The sequence below is a fragment of the Nicotiana sylvestris genome, chromosome 7 (genome assembly GCF_000393655.2).
Source record: "Nicotiana sylvestris chromosome 7, ASM39365v2, whole genome shotgun sequence".
Lineage (NCBI taxonomy): Eukaryota > Viridiplantae > Streptophyta > Magnoliopsida > Solanales > Solanaceae > Nicotiana > Nicotiana sylvestris.
Genome location: NC_091063.1, coordinates 100649889 through 100671307, shown reverse-complemented (window position 1 = coordinate 100671307; position 21419 = coordinate 100649889). Strand labels below are relative to the sequence as shown.

Genomic DNA, 21419 nt, shown 5'->3' with positions numbered 1-21419 from the left:
CCCTATTATATAAAGGGAACCCCAATCATTTGTAACATCATCTAATCATTGACAAAGAATATACTATCCTACTTTTCGCTCACTGTTCATCAGAATTGTCCTCTATCTTTATTGTTCTTACTTTATTGTTCTTGGTTCTCGCTGAGCTCGAAATCGATACTGCTAAGTAACACTGGTTTGATTCACTTACTTCTTTCATTTACACTTTATACTTCTTGATCATTAATTGGTATTGAACTAAATCACATATCTTTAAAACCATAAATTAAATTTAATTGTTGCTTCTATTTTCGAGGTAAAAAAATTTATTTATGCTTAACATTTACACCAAATCACATTAATATTTATATAGTTAAGTGATAAATTGAAGTGAGATAACATTTTTATTAACAATAGTTAAGTAATAAAACTTAAAAAAACACGTGTATATTTTTATTAGTTTGACTTAAACACTGAACTAGGGGTTTAAATGGATATTTAAAAACCGACTAAACTGACCGAACTGATTTTTAAATTTTTTAAAAATAAAACTGTAGATTCTTATATAAATCTATAACCGTACCAATAATTGGGGTATGTTTTTTTATTTTATAAAAATAACACGAAAAATATCGAACCGTATCAAATAAATTTATATGTGAAAATATTTATATATTAAGTTTTAAATAATAAAGTATTAAATTTTTTCTTGGGCCATGAAATTATGAAAATAATTACAAGCCAATAAGTAATTAAAATAAAAATCCTAATTCCCAAACATATTACTCCTACTGAAACTAAATTATTTCCAGCATATTTACTAGCAAGATACAAAGTATTCTAGCGATTATGAGTAGCAAACTATAATGTATTAAATACGTTTCCTTTCGTCTGATTTAGACGTATGAATATTTAATCTTGTATAGACTTTATTCTTGAATCTCAGTTTGGTTAATATCTTTCTGCTCATGTGATTTATCATTTCTTTGTCTTTGCTAGTTTCTTTTACGTTGCTGTAGAGTAGTGGATGAATCTATACTCTAGCCATCTTTCATATTTTTTAATTCATCACCATTTAAATAATAAAACTGTCTAGAGAGTTTTTCTAAGTCATATAAAAGTATGTATATTATGACATTTAAAAAAATACCCAAAATTAATCATACCGTAGCGATACCGAAGAGAAACCGACATAATTGGAATAATTTCGAAAAATTTAATTTTGGCTATACATAATAGAATAACCAAAAAATTCATATGGTACAAATTTTATAAAATAACCGTCATAACCGAACCATTGACACTCCTACACTTTTTCATGGAAATAAAATAATCTTCTCTCTTTTTTTCTCCATTAGTAGAAGTTAAGAGACATTTGTAAAATAGTACTATCAAAATTTCCCCCATGAGACTGTCAACCGTTAAACCCGTATGAACGTGGAATCCCAAGAAATCCACTTTCACTGAATTACGTGTAAAAAAAATGAAAAAGAAATGGAAAAAAGAATTACGAGGCGTCCCCCTCAAGAAATCGTCAAATGCCTTTCTCTTCCTAAGTTTTACCCAATCTAAATCGCCGTCACCCTTCATAAACCTCACCCCACGGCCCACCCCACCACCCCACCCACCCAATAGATAGGATATATACAACATACATACACAAGTATATATATAGAAGCTTGCACGTTCCTATAATAATCATACGACGAACTTGTTTCTCCCTTCTTCCTCTTCTTTCACGTTTCCCCCCATTATTCCTTTTTTTTCCTCTCTTCAGTTATATCTTTTTCCCCAGAATTTGAGATCCTTTCTTTGCATAAACGTGACTATATATATATTCTCCTAATTTCCTTTTGCAGAATCTCCGCACCATTATCTTCTTCTCCATAATATTTATGCCATTTTTAATTCCCATTCAATTTTTTATTCAGAAATTTCACTGCACTTCTTCAAATCCCTTTGAATCATTTCTTACATAGATCCCAAGTTTTTTTCTCTCCCATTTCAAGGTTCCTTTTCAAGTTCAGCAAGTTAGTTTTCTTTTGATTCAATTTTTATGTGATATTTTTGAGAATTTGTTGCTAATGGGTGAGTATTTGCGTTGTTTTTTAGGCATTTTGAAGAAAGATGTTGGGAGAATTCATCACTAGCAGTTTAGTGTATGTGATCTGTTTTTGTCTTCTTCTTCTTTCTACTATTGCTTTGATTCCTTCTGTTGGATTTTTTGGCTTTATGCCTTTTGTTGTTATTGTTTGTATATGTGGGGTTTCGTGCATTTTTTGACTTACTTGTGGATGAATGAATTTAACTTTGCCTTCTGAAATTTTGCAGATTGGTTCTTGGATATGCATACCCTGCTTTTGAATGTTTTAAGACTATTGAGAAGAACAGAGTTGATATTGAAGAACTCAGATTCTGGTGCCAATATTGGTAATAACCTCTCTTTTTTTTGGGTGTCTTTTTTTGGGTGTTTGAACCATTTAGAAAGCAAAGTTGGCAAAAAGGGTTTTGTAGAAATAATTGGTTTTGAGTAGTCTTTTGACATGTTCAAGCTTTAGACTAATAAAAAATGTCAATTATTGAAACTTCTAATCAATTGATTTTCATTTTATAAACTTTAGGTCAACTAATCATAACCAAACACAGTCTGTTCTTAGGAGCGTAAAAGCAAAACATTGATAAAAGAATATTTAACTAGTCCATAATTGAGATAAGAGTAGTTAGCAATTTATAACTTCCCTTTTGAAAATGACAAGCATTATGAGATTCTAGTAACTAAATGGCAGGATCCATTCTTGAAAAAATAGCAAAAGATGTAGTAGTACATTAGAGAGGTTGAGTTTGTTGGGGTTGGGTGGGAGAGTCAACAATTTTGCATCATGCGATCTTCTAATTTGTTTCCTATAATTCTTAGCATTGTTTAGTATTCTGATAGGTCACTATCCATCCATTTGAATAAGGTTATAGGTGAACTGTTTGGTCATCTACTTGTTCATTTGACTTGGTGGGACTTGATGATCTCCAATTAAAGCTTGATTAGTTGCAAATTGTGTCTTTTATCAGGATCATTGTTGCAGTGTTGAGAATTATTGAGAGCTTTGGTGATGTATTCATGGCATGGTATGAACTCTTTAGACCTTCCATCTGATACATGATCAAAGTCACACACAATCATTTATTTGTGTTGTCATTTCAGGCTACCAATGTACAGCGAGGCAAAGTTGGCACTTATCATCTACTTATGGTATCCAAAAACAAAGGGTACAGGATACATATATGATGCCTTGTTGAAGCCATTTGTGTCAAAGCATGAACCAGAGATTGACAGGGGTTTTCTAGAGTTCAGAGCCAGGGCATTTGACTTGGCTATTTACTACTGGCACAATTGCACTGAATTGGGGCAAGCAAAATTCTTTCAATTGCTTGATTTTGTAGCTGCTCCATCTAGAAGAAATTCACATCTCAGCTCCGAGGTACTTCCATCTAACCATTTAAATGCCTGATGATCATATTTTCTTAATCTGGTGAATTTTTTTTTTCTTCTGTAGATTAGTTTTTTCAAGTGAACCATTTTAATTAACTCAAAATCTATAAAGGACTAAGAAAGTAAAAAGAGAAGAGGCAATAACATCCGTAAAATGCGTATTCATGCTTAGGGGTCGTTTGGTAGTGTGCATAAGAATAATGTGGAATACAGTGTATTAGTAATGCTGGTATTAGTTGTGCTTGCATTAGTTATGCTGACATATTTCTTATCCATTGTTTGGTTTGATGTATTAAAGTATAACACAATTTCTAAATGAATTGTTTGTTTACAAAAATGCCCTAAAAAAACCATCACTCTATCTTTTTAGAAGAAACATATGTTAGGAATGTTTTTATATGAAAAAGTTTTAAAAAAATTATTTGATTTGTCTACCTATATTGTAGTATAGAACTGAATATTTATTTAAAAAAGAAAATATGCTAAGTATTTATTTATTTACTATGGATATAATTTTATTTCTCACTATTTGGATTATTTTAAACTTACATTAATATAATAGCATATTTTAATCAAGCATAAATTTTAAAGGATAATTTTGTCGTTAACTAAGCTAATGCATGCATTTAAACCCATTGCATAGCTAATAGCATGGTTTTCTATGCACTAGTTATGCATATGATAATATCAAATAGGATGTATAACTAATGCATAGGTTCAAAAAGTATACCAAATAAGATATTATTAATACACAAAGCTAATGCACGCATTATTTTATCTAATGCATCCTATTAAACGATCTCCAGTATTTTAACAAAACCAGTAGATGCAAGTCGTTCATCTTTTATACATACATTTATATGTATTCTCACTTTAGTTTATAGTTTCTAAGGTTTAATCTTGTTTTATTTGGTGCAAACACTATGTGGAATAAGTGTTTTTTTTTTAATATTCCGTCCCAAGGGCGAGAATAGCACCAATAGAAAAATCGAAAATAATTTGAGATAAGAGTAAAGAAGGCAGTGAACAAATTCGTACTGGAGTCTAAGAAGTTCATTTGCTAGGTCTCATTATGGATCCAATATTACCCTGGCCAGCCCATGAGATCATATTGGGCCGGTCCAACTTCTTTTTGAATCTTCGGCCACGATGTTTCAAAGTGGACTAACTTAGCTCCTCCATACATTTTGACTTCCCTCGTATATCACGTCTGCTTCCTCAGACAAGATATATTCTGTTCATCTCATCTCCATGTCCATGAAGCAAGAATTCTTGCCCATGCTGATACTACCAAATTTTATCTTCCTATTAATCATTTTGGATACTCATAATCATCTTCATTGGTATAATCAATTTTTGTATTATTATTACCATGTCACGAAATGAGTTCGTTTTAACCCATTCTTGAAATCAACATCCCTAGGAACGAGTGTTTGGGCAATTTGAAGTTTATAGGTCACTACATCAACTCAAATTATTATATATACAATAATAATAGGGCTTATAGTCAAACATTTATAAATATTTAGCAATTTTTAATTTAAATACAAAATTTGGGCAAAACTATTGGTTCACAGTAACCCATAGGCTTAAAGTTAGATCCGTCCCTGCTTGCATTGCACTTGAACCATAGGAAGTATGAAATTGCGTGAAAATCGTAGGAATGAGCCATGTAAAAAAGAATAATGAAAATGCTAAGAGCAGAGAAGGAAGAAAAGTACTCCCTCCGTTTCAATTTATGTGAACCTGTTTGACTGACATAGAGTTTAAGAAAAAATGAAGACTTTTGGAATTTGTGGTTCTAAACAAGTCAAAAGGGGGTCCAGAGTATTTGTGCGGTTATAAAAGTTTCTCATTAAGGGTAGAATTGTAAGTTTAAGTTAAATTGTTACCAAATTAAAAAATGAGTCATTCTTTTTGGAACGGACCAAAAAAGAAATATGTTCATATAAACTGGAACACATGGAGTAATAAGGAAATAAATAAAAAAAGGCACATTTGGAGGCCTGGAGAAATAAGAAGTAGCTAGAAGGGGCTGGAACCAGAGAGGCTTATAAAAGATTGATCAAAAGCGGGGGATCGGAAAGTAAAAAGGGAAGGAAATAATAGGAATGACATAGCTATATTTTGTGAGAGACTTCTACTGAATAAGTTTGTTCTTGATGAAGTGATAATTCATGATCTTCACAAAGGCGTGATATAATCAAATGCGTTTTTGGTGATATGGTTAGTGACTAAATTTTTTTAAATTAGATGTTGATAAACATAAATTTTTAAGCGAATTATAAATTATACTATCAAACTAAACAGTAAAAGATTTTTCTAGAAAAATAAACCTTGAGTTTCAAACGCTAAAAGTCACGTGTAATCAAAATTATAAAGTGAAAACATTTGTTTTCATGATGTGAAATAAAACGAAACATGATGTATGTTACAACAAAACTCTAGGTTGATTGTAAAATACAAAGACTTGAAAACTTAATCGCTTATTTCCGAACGAATCTTCAGATTAAATTACTAGGAACCATCGTTTTGAATAAAAATCCGATTTATAGACTTATTAATATTGAGAGACAATCTTACACGTTTCATATATCGTGACATATTCTCTATTCACCAATTAACCAAAATGCCCCAAACGAATATTACACTCTTTTAATAGAAAACCTTTTTTAATTCTAGGAATTCTGGTTTATTCGCTCACCACTTTTTCGCATCAATCAACACCAAGACAAACAATCATACAAATCAATGAATAGCAACAAATTAATCACCGAATCATTACTCACCGTTTATTTAATTACCACTTTATTTCCCACTATCACCATCATCAATTTACTTGTTACTTCTTTTTTATATTTTAGACTTGTATGTGTATAGAAATTCATAATTTTTAATTTTGTTGATCAATTCTCGCAGCAAAGAAATGGGACTGACCATTCTCGAGGACCGCCACCTCCTTCGGCCCCACCAGCACCACCGTCATCATCATCCTTCAGTTTATTCAGGAGGAACAAGCCGCCGTCAGACAAGAGGCAGCCACCTCAATCGCCGCGGTCTTACTACGATCACCGGTCAACTTTTCATCCTTCTAAACCGGAAACGGTCCAAGTTCACCCGGAGGATCTTTCATTCCTAGACACAGACTATTTTGAACCCGGTTCGGACCATGCTGCCCGGCCCAGATATAGGCGCAGTTAGTCAACAGATAGTTTACTAGAAATAGTAGTAAGAAAATTGTACATTGTAAATAAGCCCCAAAAAAAGAAAAGTAAAACTCAGATTTTTAAATACTTTTTTTATTGAACGTTTTTCCAGCTCCATTTGTTTTGTATTTTTTTCTTCTTTTTTTTCAGTTTTTCTGGAATTACATGAGAAAATGAAAGGCGTTGTACATTTATGACCCCAATTTTTAATCTAGAAGTTGACAAATCAAAAACGGAAGAATATATTCTGTATATCGGGTCGGGTCACCCTAACAACCCGTTGTTTTTGTCGTTATCTGGAGCTCCGAACCCGAACAGCACGAAGAAGCCAATCAACAGCTTTAGTCAAGGGAGCAAAAATGTACCGATCAATGCAGTCAAGAATTCCGGCGACAGGGTTATTGACCGGGAAGAGGAAGGTGCGGCGGAATAAGCTCCGACCGGAGGAATCCGGTGAAGTCGACATCGGCTGGAGATAAGCCCAAGCGGCTTGCTTAACGAGGCGATTCCGGATTGAAATCTCGGAACCGGATTGGCCTTGGTGAGGCGAAGTCATAGGCCTGGGAGAATTGACGGCGGAAGGTGGCAGGATATCCCTCAGAGAAGTGTAGGATACAGGCTTAATAGAGAACAGCTCAAAATCATCGCTCGCCGAGTTCGTCAACGATGACGAAGCCGACGAAGATGACGTGGCGGTGGTAGTGATGGTGGTTGAAGCTGATGTTTGATGCTGTAAGGTGAGCTTTTTAGGAAGCATAACGGAGTTGCGGCGGCGGAGGATAGGGTTCTCCGCTGCTGTGGTGGACTCAACGTCAGACATGGCTTTAAGGGAAACTTCTTGAGAGAGAGAGAGAGGCAGTGGTCAATAGGGAGGAACGGAGGGAGGGGCGTATGAGTTAGGTGTTTCGGCTATATAGGAGGGAATTGTGGACCCGGCAGTCAAAGTAGTGAAAGTACATTTTAGAATCTGGTTTAAATTATATTTTCCTATTTTCCTATGTTTTAGTGGGCGTTTGGAAAAATTCCAAAAAAATCCAAAAAAATAAAGTAAAAATTTTTTTAAGTGAAAATAATATTTAAAAATTAGAGTTGTGTTTGGACATGAATATAATTTTGGGTTGTTTTTGAGTTTTACGAGTGATCTGAGTGAAATTTTTGAAAAATAATTTTTTGGAGTTTTTCAAATTTTCGAAAAATTCCAAAATGCATCTTCAAAGTGAAAATTGAAAATTTTATGAACAAACGTTGATTTCGAAAAAAAAGTGAAAATTTTTCGAAAAAATGAAAAAAATTTCCTATGTCCAAACGGGCTCTTAATGAGTAAAATTAGTGGATATTTTGTGTTAATAACAAAAAATCTCCAAGTTCAAGACTTTCATGCACTATAAATATTTACTAAATCATATTATTTATATCATAATTATAATTATTCTTTAATACAACAACAACAACAACCCAGTGTAATCCCACAAGTGGAGATAATTATTCTTTAATAATAAATAATAATAATTTAGTAAATAAATTATAAGTAACTTACTATCACAAGCAAGATTTACAAATAATGTAAAAGTTATTGTAGAATACATTGGTAGCCGCTTAAATTTGTCATCATATTTGATTTTAGACAATCAAATTAAGGTCTTTTCTGATTGAGCACCTGAACACATTGTAAAATATTCCTATCAGACATTTGGTTTTCTTTTCTCGGGAAGATTTTGAAAAATGGCTCTTGATATATATATATATATATTTTGTTAACGGAGCCGGTCTTTTGTTTAACATAACGGCCTTGTTTTCAATTAATTTGATTTTTTAGGGTCTTATTTTTGTTTGTTATAATAAAGGCTTTTATATATATATATAATATTCAAGAATGTAACATATTTTAAGTGATTAACTTATCCACGTAATAGGCGTTTGATACCATAGGCACCCAGAAGCTTTAAAAAGGTTTGAACCTCAAAAATATTTAGTAGAAACACTTTATGCTCAATTGTCAGTGTAGAATACATCGGCAGTCTCTCAAACTTGTCTGCATATTCATTTAGACGCTTAAAAAAACTCAGATTCTGAAATAATAACAGTCAGTAGATTAATTGAAGTATTATTAATTTATCTTTTATTTTAGAAATAATTGTGTGTAAGGAAGCGTAGCGGTAGTGGGGCTAATGTTTAGCTTATGATTTTGGATTGTTGGAGTAACGCAGTTACTGACGTATATTGTCACCATCTTTCACTTGGTCTAGGTTTTTTGCTGATCTTTTGTCTTTCTCTATTTCTCATTTATTTCTTTTTCTTTTAAGGAATGCTTTTAAATGAATTAAATTTGTTTCTTTTTTTATGTCATTGATTTCAATTGTGGCAAGCTGTTAATTAGTTTTCCTTGTAGGTGCACTTATTTCACATAGTAATCGAATTAGATTTCACAAATTTTAGAGTCAAACTACATAAATTTTGACCTTGTTTAACCCAAAAGATAGTGTTTGAAGTCAAAGCAAATGAATAGAATAATTTCAATTTCTAACAATCAATTTACTTTACTTTTGCAAAGAAAAAGAAGAAAGAAGAAATCTTATTGATGATTGTCGCTTTCTCCAATAAAAAAGAATAATTCTTCTAATAATAGAGAACAATAAGAATTTTGGTAATTGACAGTATAATTTAGTTTAATTTTCGATGAAATACAAGATATGGGAAGGAGAGAAGGGGTTTAAACAGTACTATTTCTTATAATCGTTTGCCTTGTTTAGCTCCTGCCAATTACTGCTATGTACTGCATTAATTGCTCGTTACGTGAGTGATTTGTAACGGTTGAGGCAATAATAACAAATTACGTATAATTAGAAATTTGATTGATTCTTTCCATATTCGTAATCATTAATGGCCTTTTCATATACGTGACTACTACTGATGCTAATTATCAACCCCACAACTATTTTTTTATATTCAACCTTGAGACCTACATGTACAATACCTGCACAAGGATCCTGTGGGTGTTGCTCATAACCCCTGTACCCGTCATTATTCTTGTCGTTTTAACTCCATGACACTTGTCATTGAAGTATTAGTCCACGTGGAATGAAATATAGTCCCCCCCTCTGCCCCAACATTCCGAATATTTTCAAATGAATATTCGAGAAATGGAGAGTTTATTTATGGCGAGAATATTTGTTGCCTCTTTCCAAGATTATTATGATGTGCTGGAGAAGTGAAGAGACGTGCACTCTTTCCATTTAATGCTCAAAATACGCATCTGATCGTAATTGGCTCTAAAGTTTACAGTGGTTTCCCAAGCATAGACAACGTCAATTTGGGATGATAGTTCCATAATGACAGTCTATGATGACGTATCAATTTCTTAGATATGAAACTTTACATCTTTAATACTCTCCTTCTTATCTTGTCTTCTTCTGCAATTCCCTTGAATATTTCTTTACTCTTGCTCTCTTTTCTATCTCCAATGGCTTCCAAATCTTCAACTCCTACTACTTCTTCTCCTCGTCGTGCTGTTATAATCGATGATCTTCCTCCGACTCTAGCTCCAGTTAGAAATAGAAGGAGGGGTGGTACGCTTCATAGCCTAGGCTTTATGGAGAATAAAAATACTTCTTCTTCTAAAGGAATTTTTTAAAATTTGCCTCCTCTTCTAAAACCAGAGTATCTACCACTCCTAATTCCTCTTCTCAAAGTAAAACTAAAGATCCCAATGAATCTTTGCCTGAACCTTTAGTTTCTAAAATTATTCCCAAAAAATTCTCTTTTGCTTATGATTGTGCTGTGTGGAACAAAGAGGTAACCACATTAGAAGGTCGCAACGAGCATGTTGACCTTTATCCATCTCTGAACAAATCTTGTCATCTCCTCCTTGTTCTTAACGAATGTTATTGAAAATCTTAATTTCCAAGCGTGATTCCTTGTGAAGATAATCGAATAATCACTTTTCGTGAGGGTTATTCGATCACCTACACTTATCCTATTACTCTTGGGTTTAAATCGGTGATATATCCAGTAATCTTCGAGTTTGGACGTTACTTTAACGTGTGTCTTCGACAAATAGGTCCGGTAGTTTAGAGGGGAGTAACGTGTCTTCGCTACTTGTCAAGTTTAGTTTCCACTACCTTTACTTTTCTTCACCTTATTCATCTATATTCTCCGAAGCTTTCCAGTCTTGGTGTATTCACACTCGCGGCAACAAGTAAGCGAGTTGTGGTGAGTCCCGAGGATGATCACAATAGATGATAGTATAGTAGATTCGTGGTTGTCCCAATCCGTGAGTTGGTAGGAGAAAAGAAAAGCCTTTTTCCCAAAATATGGAACATCACTACGTTACCCTACTATATTTTTCTCTACTTGAAATTACAATTTTTTTCATATATCTTTTCACATCAACTATGGAGATTTTTTATGAACTTCTGAATTTCCATGGGTGGGTAGAATTGATGCTATCTTCTGCCCAATGGAATAGAAAACTTGGAAATTTCTTTCCAAGAAGTTTGAATAAAAAATAAAGATCCACGGTAAGTTATTTTTGCACCGTGCGTATTTTTCGTAATTTTTATTTTTAAACATTCCACTCTTTGGATGTATGATTTGAGATTCGTGGTGTTTCTCCCTTTTCTGCTCCTGATGTTAGACTTGATGTCAACACTGCTCAGGAGCATATTTTTAGCTTGTCCTCTTCAAAGAGAAAAGATAAAGAAACTCCCATCTCTGATAGGGAAGAAGATGAGAGGGCTCTCTTATGAAAAGGCATCAAACTAGGAGCCAAATAGTCTTAGAGGATGAACAAAACTTTTCTTAAGTTCGACATTTGAAAAGCATACCTTCTTATTTGATTGATGAGCCTAAAGATACTCCGTTGGTGATTTCGGATGAAGAAACTATTGACCCAGCTTCGATTCCCCCCTCGGTACCAGTTGAAAAATTATTTTTTCAAGGGTTTGAAGGTCGCGGTGATGAAGACTTCAACTTTGCTATTGAGGAACAACCTCCCGCTACTTTACCTCTGACTCTTGGTACTCTTGTTGCTACTTCTCAAGGTGAAGTTAGCTCTTCCAACAAGGGAAAGATGAAACAAGAAGTAATTAAAGTCCCCGATGGTGTTAACCTTCTAAAGAAACTTGACTAAGCTGATGTTTGGTTAAAACCTTTAATCGGTCCTGTTGAAAGAGAAAACTTAGAATCACACACTTCAATTACCCTACTAAATGATGTGATTCACTCAGCACTGAGGGTATAACTCCTTTCCTTTGCTCCTTTATTTTGTTTCCTTCATATTCATATAACTTTTTCTTTTTCTTTTTTTTGTAGATCAATTTGACAGGTACGGAGCTGATAAGGAGGGTGGCTTAGATTGAGCAGGAAGTTGTTGAATTAGTTATGGCATATGACAATTGGAAGGCACAGTTTGAGAGCTTTCAACTGGAAAAAGAGGTTTTGACTAAGGTGAAAGAATTTTTGGAGAAGTAACTCAGGCGATCGTCTGCTGACCTACCGATGGTGAAGGTTTCAACAAATCATACGGAGAAGGAAAAGGATAGAACATAAGCTACTTTTGTTGAGCAACATTCTAAAACTACATAGGAGATTAGAAGTTTGAAAGAACTTTTAAATCAAAATAAAGTATATGTGGGTAAATTAGTTCAAGAGTTTTCCCATGCTAAAGAAGACCTACATGTCTCATTTTAAAATATTTAATTCCTTGAATCTTCTTTGGAGCCTTTGAAGATCTCCAACGATGATACACAAGCAGAAAAAGAAAGTTTAAAAGCTGAAGTTGACCAACTAGAGAGGGAGTATCGGGCTTTTGATGATAAATATGGATGTTAGTTGGCTTGTCTACATACTCATTTTGAAACTTTGACTGAAGTCAGCCAAGCAGGTTTTGATCTCGAAATACCATTCCGGAGTCGTCTACATAAAATTCAAACTCCGATCAACTCTTACCACTTAAACTTCTAAAACAAGAATTATTCTTCCAAATCAATCTCGAACTACCCGAAAATAAAATTTGACTGTACACGCAAATCATAATACACAATAGAAAGCTATTCGAGACTTTAATCCACCAAACGGGATACTAATTCTCAAAATAACCGGTCGGATCGTTATAAATTGAAATGTTGTGCATTAAAGAAGTATTACTTCTGAAAAAGTACCTATGTTCAAGTATATTTCAATTCATTATTTATTTCTTCATATAAGTTTTACTAATTGTTAGAAACTAAGCATCCACCCGACTGTATAGAGAACCGAGTTTCTCTATGAATTTCCACTGAAAATACTAATGAACCAAATTGTATAGCAATCTGGTCCTATATCAGTTTGGTACGGTGCTAACTACGGAACCAGTATGTAAATGAGACACAAGATAAGTTCCCATTGGATAGAGAACCAGATTCTCTAGAAGTTCCTACTGTAAGCAACAGACTGTACAACCAACCAGTACAGGGAATCAGGTTCTCTAATTGTTCCCGCAGTATCTCGGCAGTAAGTAAAGAACACAGAGGATTTTTACGTGAAAAAATCCCAACTCAAGGGGACAAAAACCACAACCTACACTTGTAGGCTTTCAACTTTACTAACTTGTAAACATATATTACAAGCCAATTTGTAATGACTCTATTAAAAAAGATTAAACTTAACTAACTTGTGGTACTTTCACAATAAGTCACTTTGTGACTCTCTAGTTACAAAAACTTTGACTAACTTGTGATACTCTCACCACAAGCCACTTTGTAATAACTTTATTACAAAGACTTTAATCACTCTAACTTGTAATAACACTATTACAAGTCACTTTATAACTCTCTACTTACAAAGACTTTAACTTATGACTAAACCTAGTCACAACATAAACTGGAGAGTTTACGAATTTTGGATTTCCTAAAATACAGCTTCTAAAAAGCAAGGTAGGAGTTACAATAAAGAACAAATAACAAAGACTCAACAAACCTAAGGACTTAAGATATCTTCAATCTTGGATCCGGTCCTTAAGGTTGCAACATCTTTGTTCTTGAGAGAGGTTGTTGCAAGCACTTGAGAGAGGATTTTCGTTTCTAATTTTTGCAAGTCTTGGAGAGAATGTGTTGTGTCTTGCACCAGGTTTATACAACAAAGGTGATGTCAAATCTTGGTTAGTACATGTCTCTTCTCAATGGAAAGTGACTGCTGCATTGTCTGCTGTACTGTTGCAGGCAGTCACTTTCTGCAGTTGCTTTCCAACTATACTATTGACTTATACTTTTGTCGGGGGAACACTAAGGTATCAAGTCCCTAATCTGGTTCATGTGAATCTAAAGCACACTGCCCAGATTATCTTGAGTCGATTAACTTGAATGATTGTACTAGGCATGCTTCAGGTCCTTTATCTGGTTCTCTCATGAAGTAAGTTATTTTACCTTCCTTGATGGTATTTATACGTGTGTGACATCAATTAAAATGAAGTAATCAAGGTAGGTAAAAATCCTTCCATAGAAAGTTGACTGATGCACTGTTCCTGTGCAGTAGCATGTGCAGGCAGTAACTATCCTGCTGGAGAGTTGGGTTCATATAGTCTCCTTGGGAACTAGTAGGGACATGTTTCTTCAGCTGTTCCTTCCTCTCTGAAGAGTTGAGTTATATCCCATGCTGGATCCCAACCTGGAACTTTGTGATCTCAAGGTCTTGTAGATGTATAACAGGTTCTGTATCTGGTTCTGGATGGTAAGTTTGTTAGATCATCAAAATATGAAGTAAAGTACTTATGCACTAGGTACTTGTAACCTATCAATTTCCCGCTTTTTGATGACGACAAACTTAGAATTAATATTCCCCCTGAGAACCAGATCTCCGCATTGTTCCCCCTACGAATCAGCCATGTTCCCTATTAGAACCGAACCTAAGGAGCTGATCACAACTGGTTCCTCAAGACTGTTTGGCAAATCATCAAAACTCAAAGTACCATAACTTATCAATTTCCCCCTTCTTGATGAATGACAAACCCAAAATTATTCCCTCTGAGAGTCAGGTTCTTTATCTACACTGATCACATCTGGTCCGTACCTAGTACGTTGAGAACGTTTGTCATCATCAAAACATGACATAGTTTAACTTAGAGCAATATCCCACTTTTTGATAATGACAAACCCAAAATTAATATTCCTCTTGAGAACTAGATTCTTCACATGTTTCTCTGCGGATAAGACTTAGAATCAACATATTATTAGCACGTTTCCCCTGCGAAGCAGAGCTATCAACAATGCTCCCTCTGCGAAGCAAAGCCATCAGCAACGTTCCCCCTGCGAAGCAAAGCCATCAGCAACGTTCCCCCTGCGAATCAGAGCCATCTTTCATGCACAACACAACATATCAATTCGATTCTATTCCTCCCCCATGTTGACACACCTATATAACTTCCCCCTTTTGGAATCATCGAAAAGAATAACAGAAGAAGCACAACCAAAAAGAAGTTCAGCAACATTAACTCAGGCCACTTGGGCAACACAACATAAACAATAACAAGAACAACAAATGAATGTCAGTGCACAAAATAGAGTGATTGCCCAAAGTGTAGTAATTATGATAAAAGCACAACAGTTTCAACAATACATAATATGACAATTTAAACAACTGAAGTACCAATGTCATCAAATATAGGAATCAAAAGAAGATAAGAATTCAAGAAACTTGGAAGGAGTAAAATATAGGGATCACTGGGCAGGAGGAAAAGTAAGGGGCTAAGGCCTTGATGATCTTGTCCATTCATTCATTCACCTTTATTTGATCAATGATCATCTACTCACTCAGTTCCTCCACCTGTTTCTTCAATCCTTCAATTTTTATCACCCTTCAAATTAACATTCTATTCTGCCAAGGGTCCTCGAGGACCAGGTTCTCAGCCTATCTGAGTAGGTTGAACCATCAAATAGATCACCAAGAATCTCCCCAAGCTGCATCTCATCAAGAACAAACTCAGTCCCATGCACATATAGCATCATAGTATTACGTAAAACATAGAGGTTTTTACTTATTCTTCAGAAATATTGGGACTTGGAGGAACACAGAGGTGATTCTACTTGTGGAACTCAACAATGTCAAGAAATTCTTCCATTTTTCAGCAATATCAGAGTCAACACTCTGCCTTACAACACTTTTGGAGACTTCAACGTCTTCTCCCTCCAAACCTAATGGCTCAACCTTTTGCTTCTGTAAGGAACCAGGTTCCTCATTTACACTACCCTTTCTATCCCTGAGCAGCCATGTATCCCTCTTCTTCTTATCAATCTATTTATCCTTATCATCTGCCGCATCTTTCTTAGCCAACTTTCTTTCTCCATTTTTTTAATTCTTTCTCACAAATAGAGATTTTTCCACTTCATTCTCTCTTCCACAGTCAACACATTAGCAAGTCACACCACTTCATCATAAATCAACCTACTTTGCTCAATCCTCTTTACTAGATCAGAAATTCATTTAAACATAGAACTCAAAAAAAAAGATCATTAGTAAAATTGACTTCATGAGAAAGACTTGAGGGATCAGGTCCCTCATTCAGTCCTCACATTTACCAATTTCTCCATCCTTCAAGACTTCCACAAATCTAACCACAACTTCAGCCTCACGCTCTTAGAATATTAGATCTACCCTGTTCTCTTTCAGTTAAACTTCCATCAAAATGTACCAAAGACTTCTTGGGGTTTTGATTCTGATGGAGTTTGGTTTTTGGAAAGTGAGAGAGTTGGGTTCACGTCTGGCATATTTGGAAAGGAGGATTATTGTGAGATAAGGTTGATTTTGGTTTTGATGAAAAGACTTGGTTTTATTTGGGTGTAAGATAGAGAAGTGCCTTTTTGGGGCAACGGGTCAGTTTAGAAAAGGTTTAACATTTTGGACTTCAAAAATTAGGAGGAGAGGCAGGAGAAAAGTAGAAACAAATTAATGGCATGCCACTTCAGCAGCTTAAAAATTCATATAAGTATTGAAGAGACTACTAACCTGAGTCACAAGAACCAGGTTTCGTGACGGTTTTTGAAACTTTTGAGCAAAGACTCCTAGAAGTGCAAGGTCACTATTACTTGTTTTTATCCTGAAACTGCCATATGTGTATACCTGTAACAGTATAGATTTGAGTTAGATGTCATCGAAAAACACTTTTTAGCATTGTACCTTTCCCTCTTAACATAGCCAATCATCGAGGGACCAGGTCCTTAGTTGAGCTTGATCAACCCCAACTCCAGACGATTTCTTTCAAAATGTTCCATGCTCAGTGCCTTGGTGAAGATGTCTACTACCTGATCCTTTGTCTTCCAGAACTTCATACAAATCAGAATCTTTTCAACATTGTCCTTGAGAAAATGGTGTCTGACATCAATGTGCTTGGTTCTCTTCTGTTGAACTTGGTTCAAGCTGTAAATACACCAAAATCTTCAAGATGTTGCTTGATCTGTACTATTTGAACCCAACAAGAAGCAACAACCATGTATTCAGCTTTAGCAGTAGGAAGAGCCACACAATTTGTTTCTTTTTACCCCATAAGATCAAGCATGACCCCAGAAAATATGACGTTCCAGATGTGCTTTTCCTGTCCACCAGATAGCCTGTATAATCAGTGTCAACATAACCAATAAGGTTAAATTGTCACCTGAAAGATAGTACAGAACCAAGTTCTGTGTCCCCTTAAAATATCTCAGAATTCTCTTAGCAGCCTTCAGATGAGATTCCTTAGAATTTGATTGGAACCTTGCACATAATCCCACACTAAATACAATATCTGACCTGCTGGAAGTGAGGTAGAGTAGAGATCCAATGATTCCCCTTTGATGCTTCCATATCAAACATTTTCAAGAGTTCTTTGATGCATTTCTGCTGACTGATACACGTTTCCTTTATGGACTGCTTCACTTGAAGACCAGGAAGACATTCAGTTTCTCCATCATACTCATTTCAAACTCGCTTCCCATGAGTTTAGCAAATTATTCACATAATGAGTCAGTTGTAGCTCCAAATATGATGTCATCCACATAAATCTGAACAATGAATAGGTTCCTTACTGATTTCTTCAAAAAAAGAGTGTTGTCAATTGTCTCTTGTAAAGCCATTTCTAGAAGAAATTTTGACAACCTTTCACACCAAGCACGAGGAGCCTGACTCCTATAACAGTTCTGTCAGCAGGTCGTAGAACCAGGTTCCACACACTGTTCCTTTCAAGTTGCAGAGCTCTTCTTGCATAGCTGCTTAGAACTGGGTTGAATACCAGAGTCTAAGGGTGTGATTACATTTTGAAGGGATGTGAACTCTTTTGATTCTAGTTGGATACTTGAACTTCAGAATTTGACAGACCAGGTTCTTCCATATGTGAATCATCATTGACATCAACAGAATTATGACTTCAACTATTGTGTTCTACATCAGAAGTTCCTAATGCTGCATCTCCATCTCTTTCTTCAGCTTCAGTGGTAGTAATTGGGGTACCAGGTTCCTCTTGAGAAGTAGAAGAGGATGTTGCATTGTCTTCACCTGTCTCCTTCATCTGACTCATCATATCGGCCTTGCCATTTGAAACATCAGATATTTCCCTTAGCACATGCATCACACACTCTGTTCTCCTTGAAATTTGAATTTGGTAGACCACGAACCAGGTCCTTCTTCAAGCAGCTCATATCACCAGCTTGTAGAGACTCAAAATTAGTAACATAGATATTCTTGTATCTTTTGGTTACTAAGACCACTTCGCCAGTTACCTGATTAGTAATTGTGCACACTTTAGACAAGAACTCTACTTTGTTCCCTTCATCACAAATTTGAGAGAATTTCCAACCTTTCCGACACCGAGAATGTACCCCTTCTTTCATTTCTGGAGGATACATTCCCTCCCTGCATGGCCTTCAGTGAAAGGAAATCATTTGTTCTTCCATTCATGAGCTTCGAGCAGTTGCTATCTATGTACCACTGTTGACTGCTCCCTTTAACTGTTCCCTGCACACTAAATCAATGATTAAACTTAGGAACCTAAGCTAGCCTGGGTCCCTTATAATGATAGAACGGGCGGAACAAACTTCTTTTTGCCCATGCAGGCAACACATATTTTCTTTTCAGGGAACCAGGTTCCTCATCAGTATGCCTTTTTACAATAAAAACTCTGTTTTTCTGTAAAGACTAAATTTTAACTTTACAAGAGTCCTTATAATAACCAGTTTGACCACAGTGAGTGCACAACCTATTATCAGCCATAATTACATACTTCCTATGGGGATTATAGGAGGTTTTAGACTTTTGAAACCCGATGCCTTGCTTGTTTCCACCATTACTCCTATACATAAAGGTTATTACATCAGAGGACCAGATCCATTTAAGTGACTTATCAAGATCATTTTTAACCCTTTTTAAATCCTCCTAAAGTTGTCTATTCTTTTCAAGCTCAGCAACAAGACTCGTTTTAACTTTCTTAAGCTCACTCTCAAGTTCAAGTTGAGCCTCTCTAGCCACTTCCTCTCTCTCAGTGTTGTCCATCCATTTTTTTGTTTGCTTTTTCAACAAGTTATGTTCTCTAGTTACTTCTTCTACTTGTTCCCTTAATTCTTCAATGGAAACTACTATATCGTCCCTTTCTTGCTCAGTAACTGCAATTTTCTCTACTAGAGTATTCTTTTCTTTGCCAAGGTTCTCTATGGTTTTCTTCAAGTCATCAACCACTACCATCAAATCATCTCTAGACTGTTCAACATCTTCTAGCCCTATGATTAGGGCATCTTTATCATTAACAAAACTATAATATGTATCAATTAGAACATTTGCTCATGACACTAATTTTTTCGAAGAGTAGGACTTCAGATTTCTCTGAACATCCCTGAAAGTTACCTCATCATTGTCATCCTCTTCATCCTCATCGGACTGAGCCATCAATGCAAACAATGAATCAAATTCCTTTGCTTCATTTTGCACTGCCATCATGGAGCTGCTTCCTGCATCTGGGTCCTCTTATGATTCACTGGACGAGTCTCTCCATGCAGCAAGAGTTTGCTTCACAACATTTTCAGCTGCACTTTTTCGGCTGAATCGTTTGTCAGGAACCGGGTTCCTTTTTGCTACTTTGTCATAGTTGTGTTTGTGATGCTCTTGTTTCAAAAATGGCAATCTTTGATGAAGTGTCTAGGATTTCCACACTTATAACAACAATCATTTCCTTTGAAATTCATGCTGAAACTTCCTTTTTTTTGGGATCCCACCATTTTTGCGGCCCATCTTCTGAAATCTTTGTGGTCTATTGGTTGATTGACTTTTCTTGAAGTTTGGTGGAGCAGTCATGTAGATCCTTTCTAGGTGTTAACCTTTTAGAAAGAACCCGCTCTGATACCAATTGTTAGAAACTAAGTATCCACCAGATTGTATAGAGAATCGGGTTCTCTATAAGTTTCCACTAGAAATACTAATGAACCAAACTGTATAGCGATCTAGTCCTATATTAGTTTGGTACGGTGCTAACTACGGAACCAGTATGCAAAGGAGACACAAAATAAATTCCCACTGTATAGAGAACCAGATTCTCTAGTAGTTCCTACTGTAAGCAATAGACTGTACAACCAACCAGTATAGGGAATCAGGTTCTCTAATTGTTCCCACAATATCTCGGCAGTAAATAAAGAACACGGAGGATTTTTACGTGAAAAAATCCCAACTCAATGGGACAAAAACCACGACCTACACTTGTAGGCTTTTAATTTCACTAACTTGTAAACACCTATTACAAGCCACTTTGTAATGACTCTATTACAAAGGATTCAACTCAACTAACTTATGGTACTCTCACCACAAGCCACTTTGTGACTCTCTAGTTACAAAGACTTTGACTAACTTGTGATACTCTCACCACAAGCCACTTTGCAATAACTCTATTACAAAGACTTCAATCACTCTAACTTGTAATAATACTATTACAATTCACTTTATAACTCTCTAGTTACAAAGATTTTAACTTATGACTAAACCTAGTCACAACACAAACTGGAGAGTTTACGGATTTTGGGTTTCCTAAAAAACAGCTTCTAAAAAGCAAGATAGGAGTTACAATGAAGAACAAATAACAAAAACTCAACAAACCTAAGGACTTAAGATATCTTCAATCTTGGATTAGGTCTTTGAGGTTGCAACAACTTTGTTCTTGAGAGAGGTTGTTGCAAGCACTTGAGAGAGGATTTTCGTTTCTGATTTTTGCAAGTCTTGGATACAATGTATTGTGTCTTGCACCAGGTTTATACAACAAAAGACATCACCTTAGTGATGTCAAATCTTGGTTAGTACATGCCTTTTCTCAATGGGAAGTGATTGTTGCACTGTCTACTGCACTGTTGCAGCTAGTCACTTTCTGTAGTTGCTTTCCAGCTGTACTGTTGACTTATACTTTTGTCAGGGGAACACCAAGGTATCAAGTCCCTAATCTGATTCCAGTGAATCTAAAGCACACTGCTTGGATTATCTTGAGTTTATTAACTTGAATGATTGTACCAAGCATGCTTTAGGTCCTTTATCTGGTTCTCTCATGAAGTAAGTTATTTTACCTTTCTTGATGGTATTTATACGTGTGTGACATCAATTAAAATGAAGTAATCAAGGTAGGTAAAAATCCTTCCATAGAAAGTTGACTGATGCACTGTTCCTGTGCAGTAGCATGTGCAGGCAGTAACTATCCTGCTGGAGAGTTGGGTTCATATAGTCTCCTTGGGAACTAGTAGGGACATGTTTCTTCAGCTGTTCCTTCCTCTCTGAAGAGTTGA

At 35.4% G+C, this 21419-nt stretch overlaps 3 protein-coding genes across 4 annotated transcripts; 1 reads left to right on the top strand and 2 right to left on the bottom strand.

Moving 5' to 3' along the window:
* The first annotated feature begins 1679 nt into the window (after positions 1–1679).
* On the top strand, positions 1680–6863 carry LOC104215549 (putative HVA22-like protein g). Of its 2 annotated transcripts, none has more exons than XM_009765374.2 (6): positions 1680–2009; positions 2092–2138; positions 2311–2409; positions 3043–3099; positions 3176–3452; positions 6383–6863. In XM_009765374.2, the coding sequence occupies exons 2-6, from the start codon at positions 2107–2109 to the stop codon at positions 6662–6664; spliced, it is 747 nt and encodes a 248-aa protein (XP_009763676.1). In that variant the 5' UTR covers positions 1680–2009; positions 2092–2106; the 3' UTR covers positions 6665–6863. The 2 variants fall into 2 exon arrangements, with proteins under 2 accessions (XP_009763676.1, XP_009763677.1); XM_009765375.2 differs by having other exon boundaries at positions 1900–1988; positions 6383–6786.
* A 98-nt stretch (positions 6864–6961) lies between these two features.
* Positions 6962–7489, bottom strand: LOC104215550 (uncharacterized). Its single transcript, XM_009765376.2, has one exon. It carries the CDS (start codon positions 7487–7489, stop codon positions 6962–6964), a length of 528 nt encoding a protein of 175 aa, XP_009763678.1.
* A 10723-nt stretch (positions 7490–18212) lies between these two features.
* LOC138873512 (uncharacterized) lies at positions 18213–19596 on the bottom strand. The gene is made up of 5 exons (XM_070151982.1): positions 19475–19596; positions 19090–19414; positions 18715–18795; positions 18514–18624; positions 18213–18389 (listed from the first exon to the last, which is right to left on the bottom strand). The coding sequence occupies exons 1-5, from the start codon at positions 19594–19596 to the stop codon at positions 18213–18215; spliced, it is 816 nt and encodes a 271-aa protein (XP_070008083.1).
* Positions 19597–21419: the final 1823 nt, after the last annotated feature.

What these genes read in the sequence shown, in the direction of transcription:
- LOC138873512 (XM_070151982.1), bottom strand. Translation starts at nt 19,596, where the DNA reads ATGGCAGTGCAAAATGAAGCAAAGGAATTTGATTCATTGTTTGCATTG. An exon ending in GATGTTCAGAGAAATCTGAA is followed by an intron (nt 19,415 to 19,474) that starts GTCCTACTCTTC and finishes TACATATTATAG; the next exon opens with TTTTGTTAATGATAAAGATG. An exon ending in AGGCCATGCAGGGAGGGAAT is followed by an intron (nt 18,390 to 18,513) that starts GTATCCTCCAGA and finishes ATTACTAATCAG; the next exon opens with GTAACTGGCGAAGTGGTCTT.
- LOC104215549 (XM_009765374.2), top strand. Translation starts at nt 2,107, where the DNA reads ATGTTGGGAGAATTCATCACTAGCAGTTTAGT. An exon ending in AGATTCTGGTGCCAATATTG is followed by an intron (nt 2,410 to 3,042) that starts GTAATAACCTCT and finishes GTCTTTTATCAG; the next exon opens with GATCATTGTTGCAGTGTTGA. An exon ending in GGTGATGTATTCATGGCATG is followed by an intron (nt 3,100 to 3,175) that starts GTATGAACTCTT and finishes TTGTCATTTCAG; the next exon opens with GCTACCAATGTACAGCGAGG.
- LOC104215550 (XM_009765376.2), bottom strand. Translation starts at nt 7,489, where the DNA reads ATGTCTGACGTTGAGTCCACCACAGCAGCGGAGAACCCTATCCTCCGC.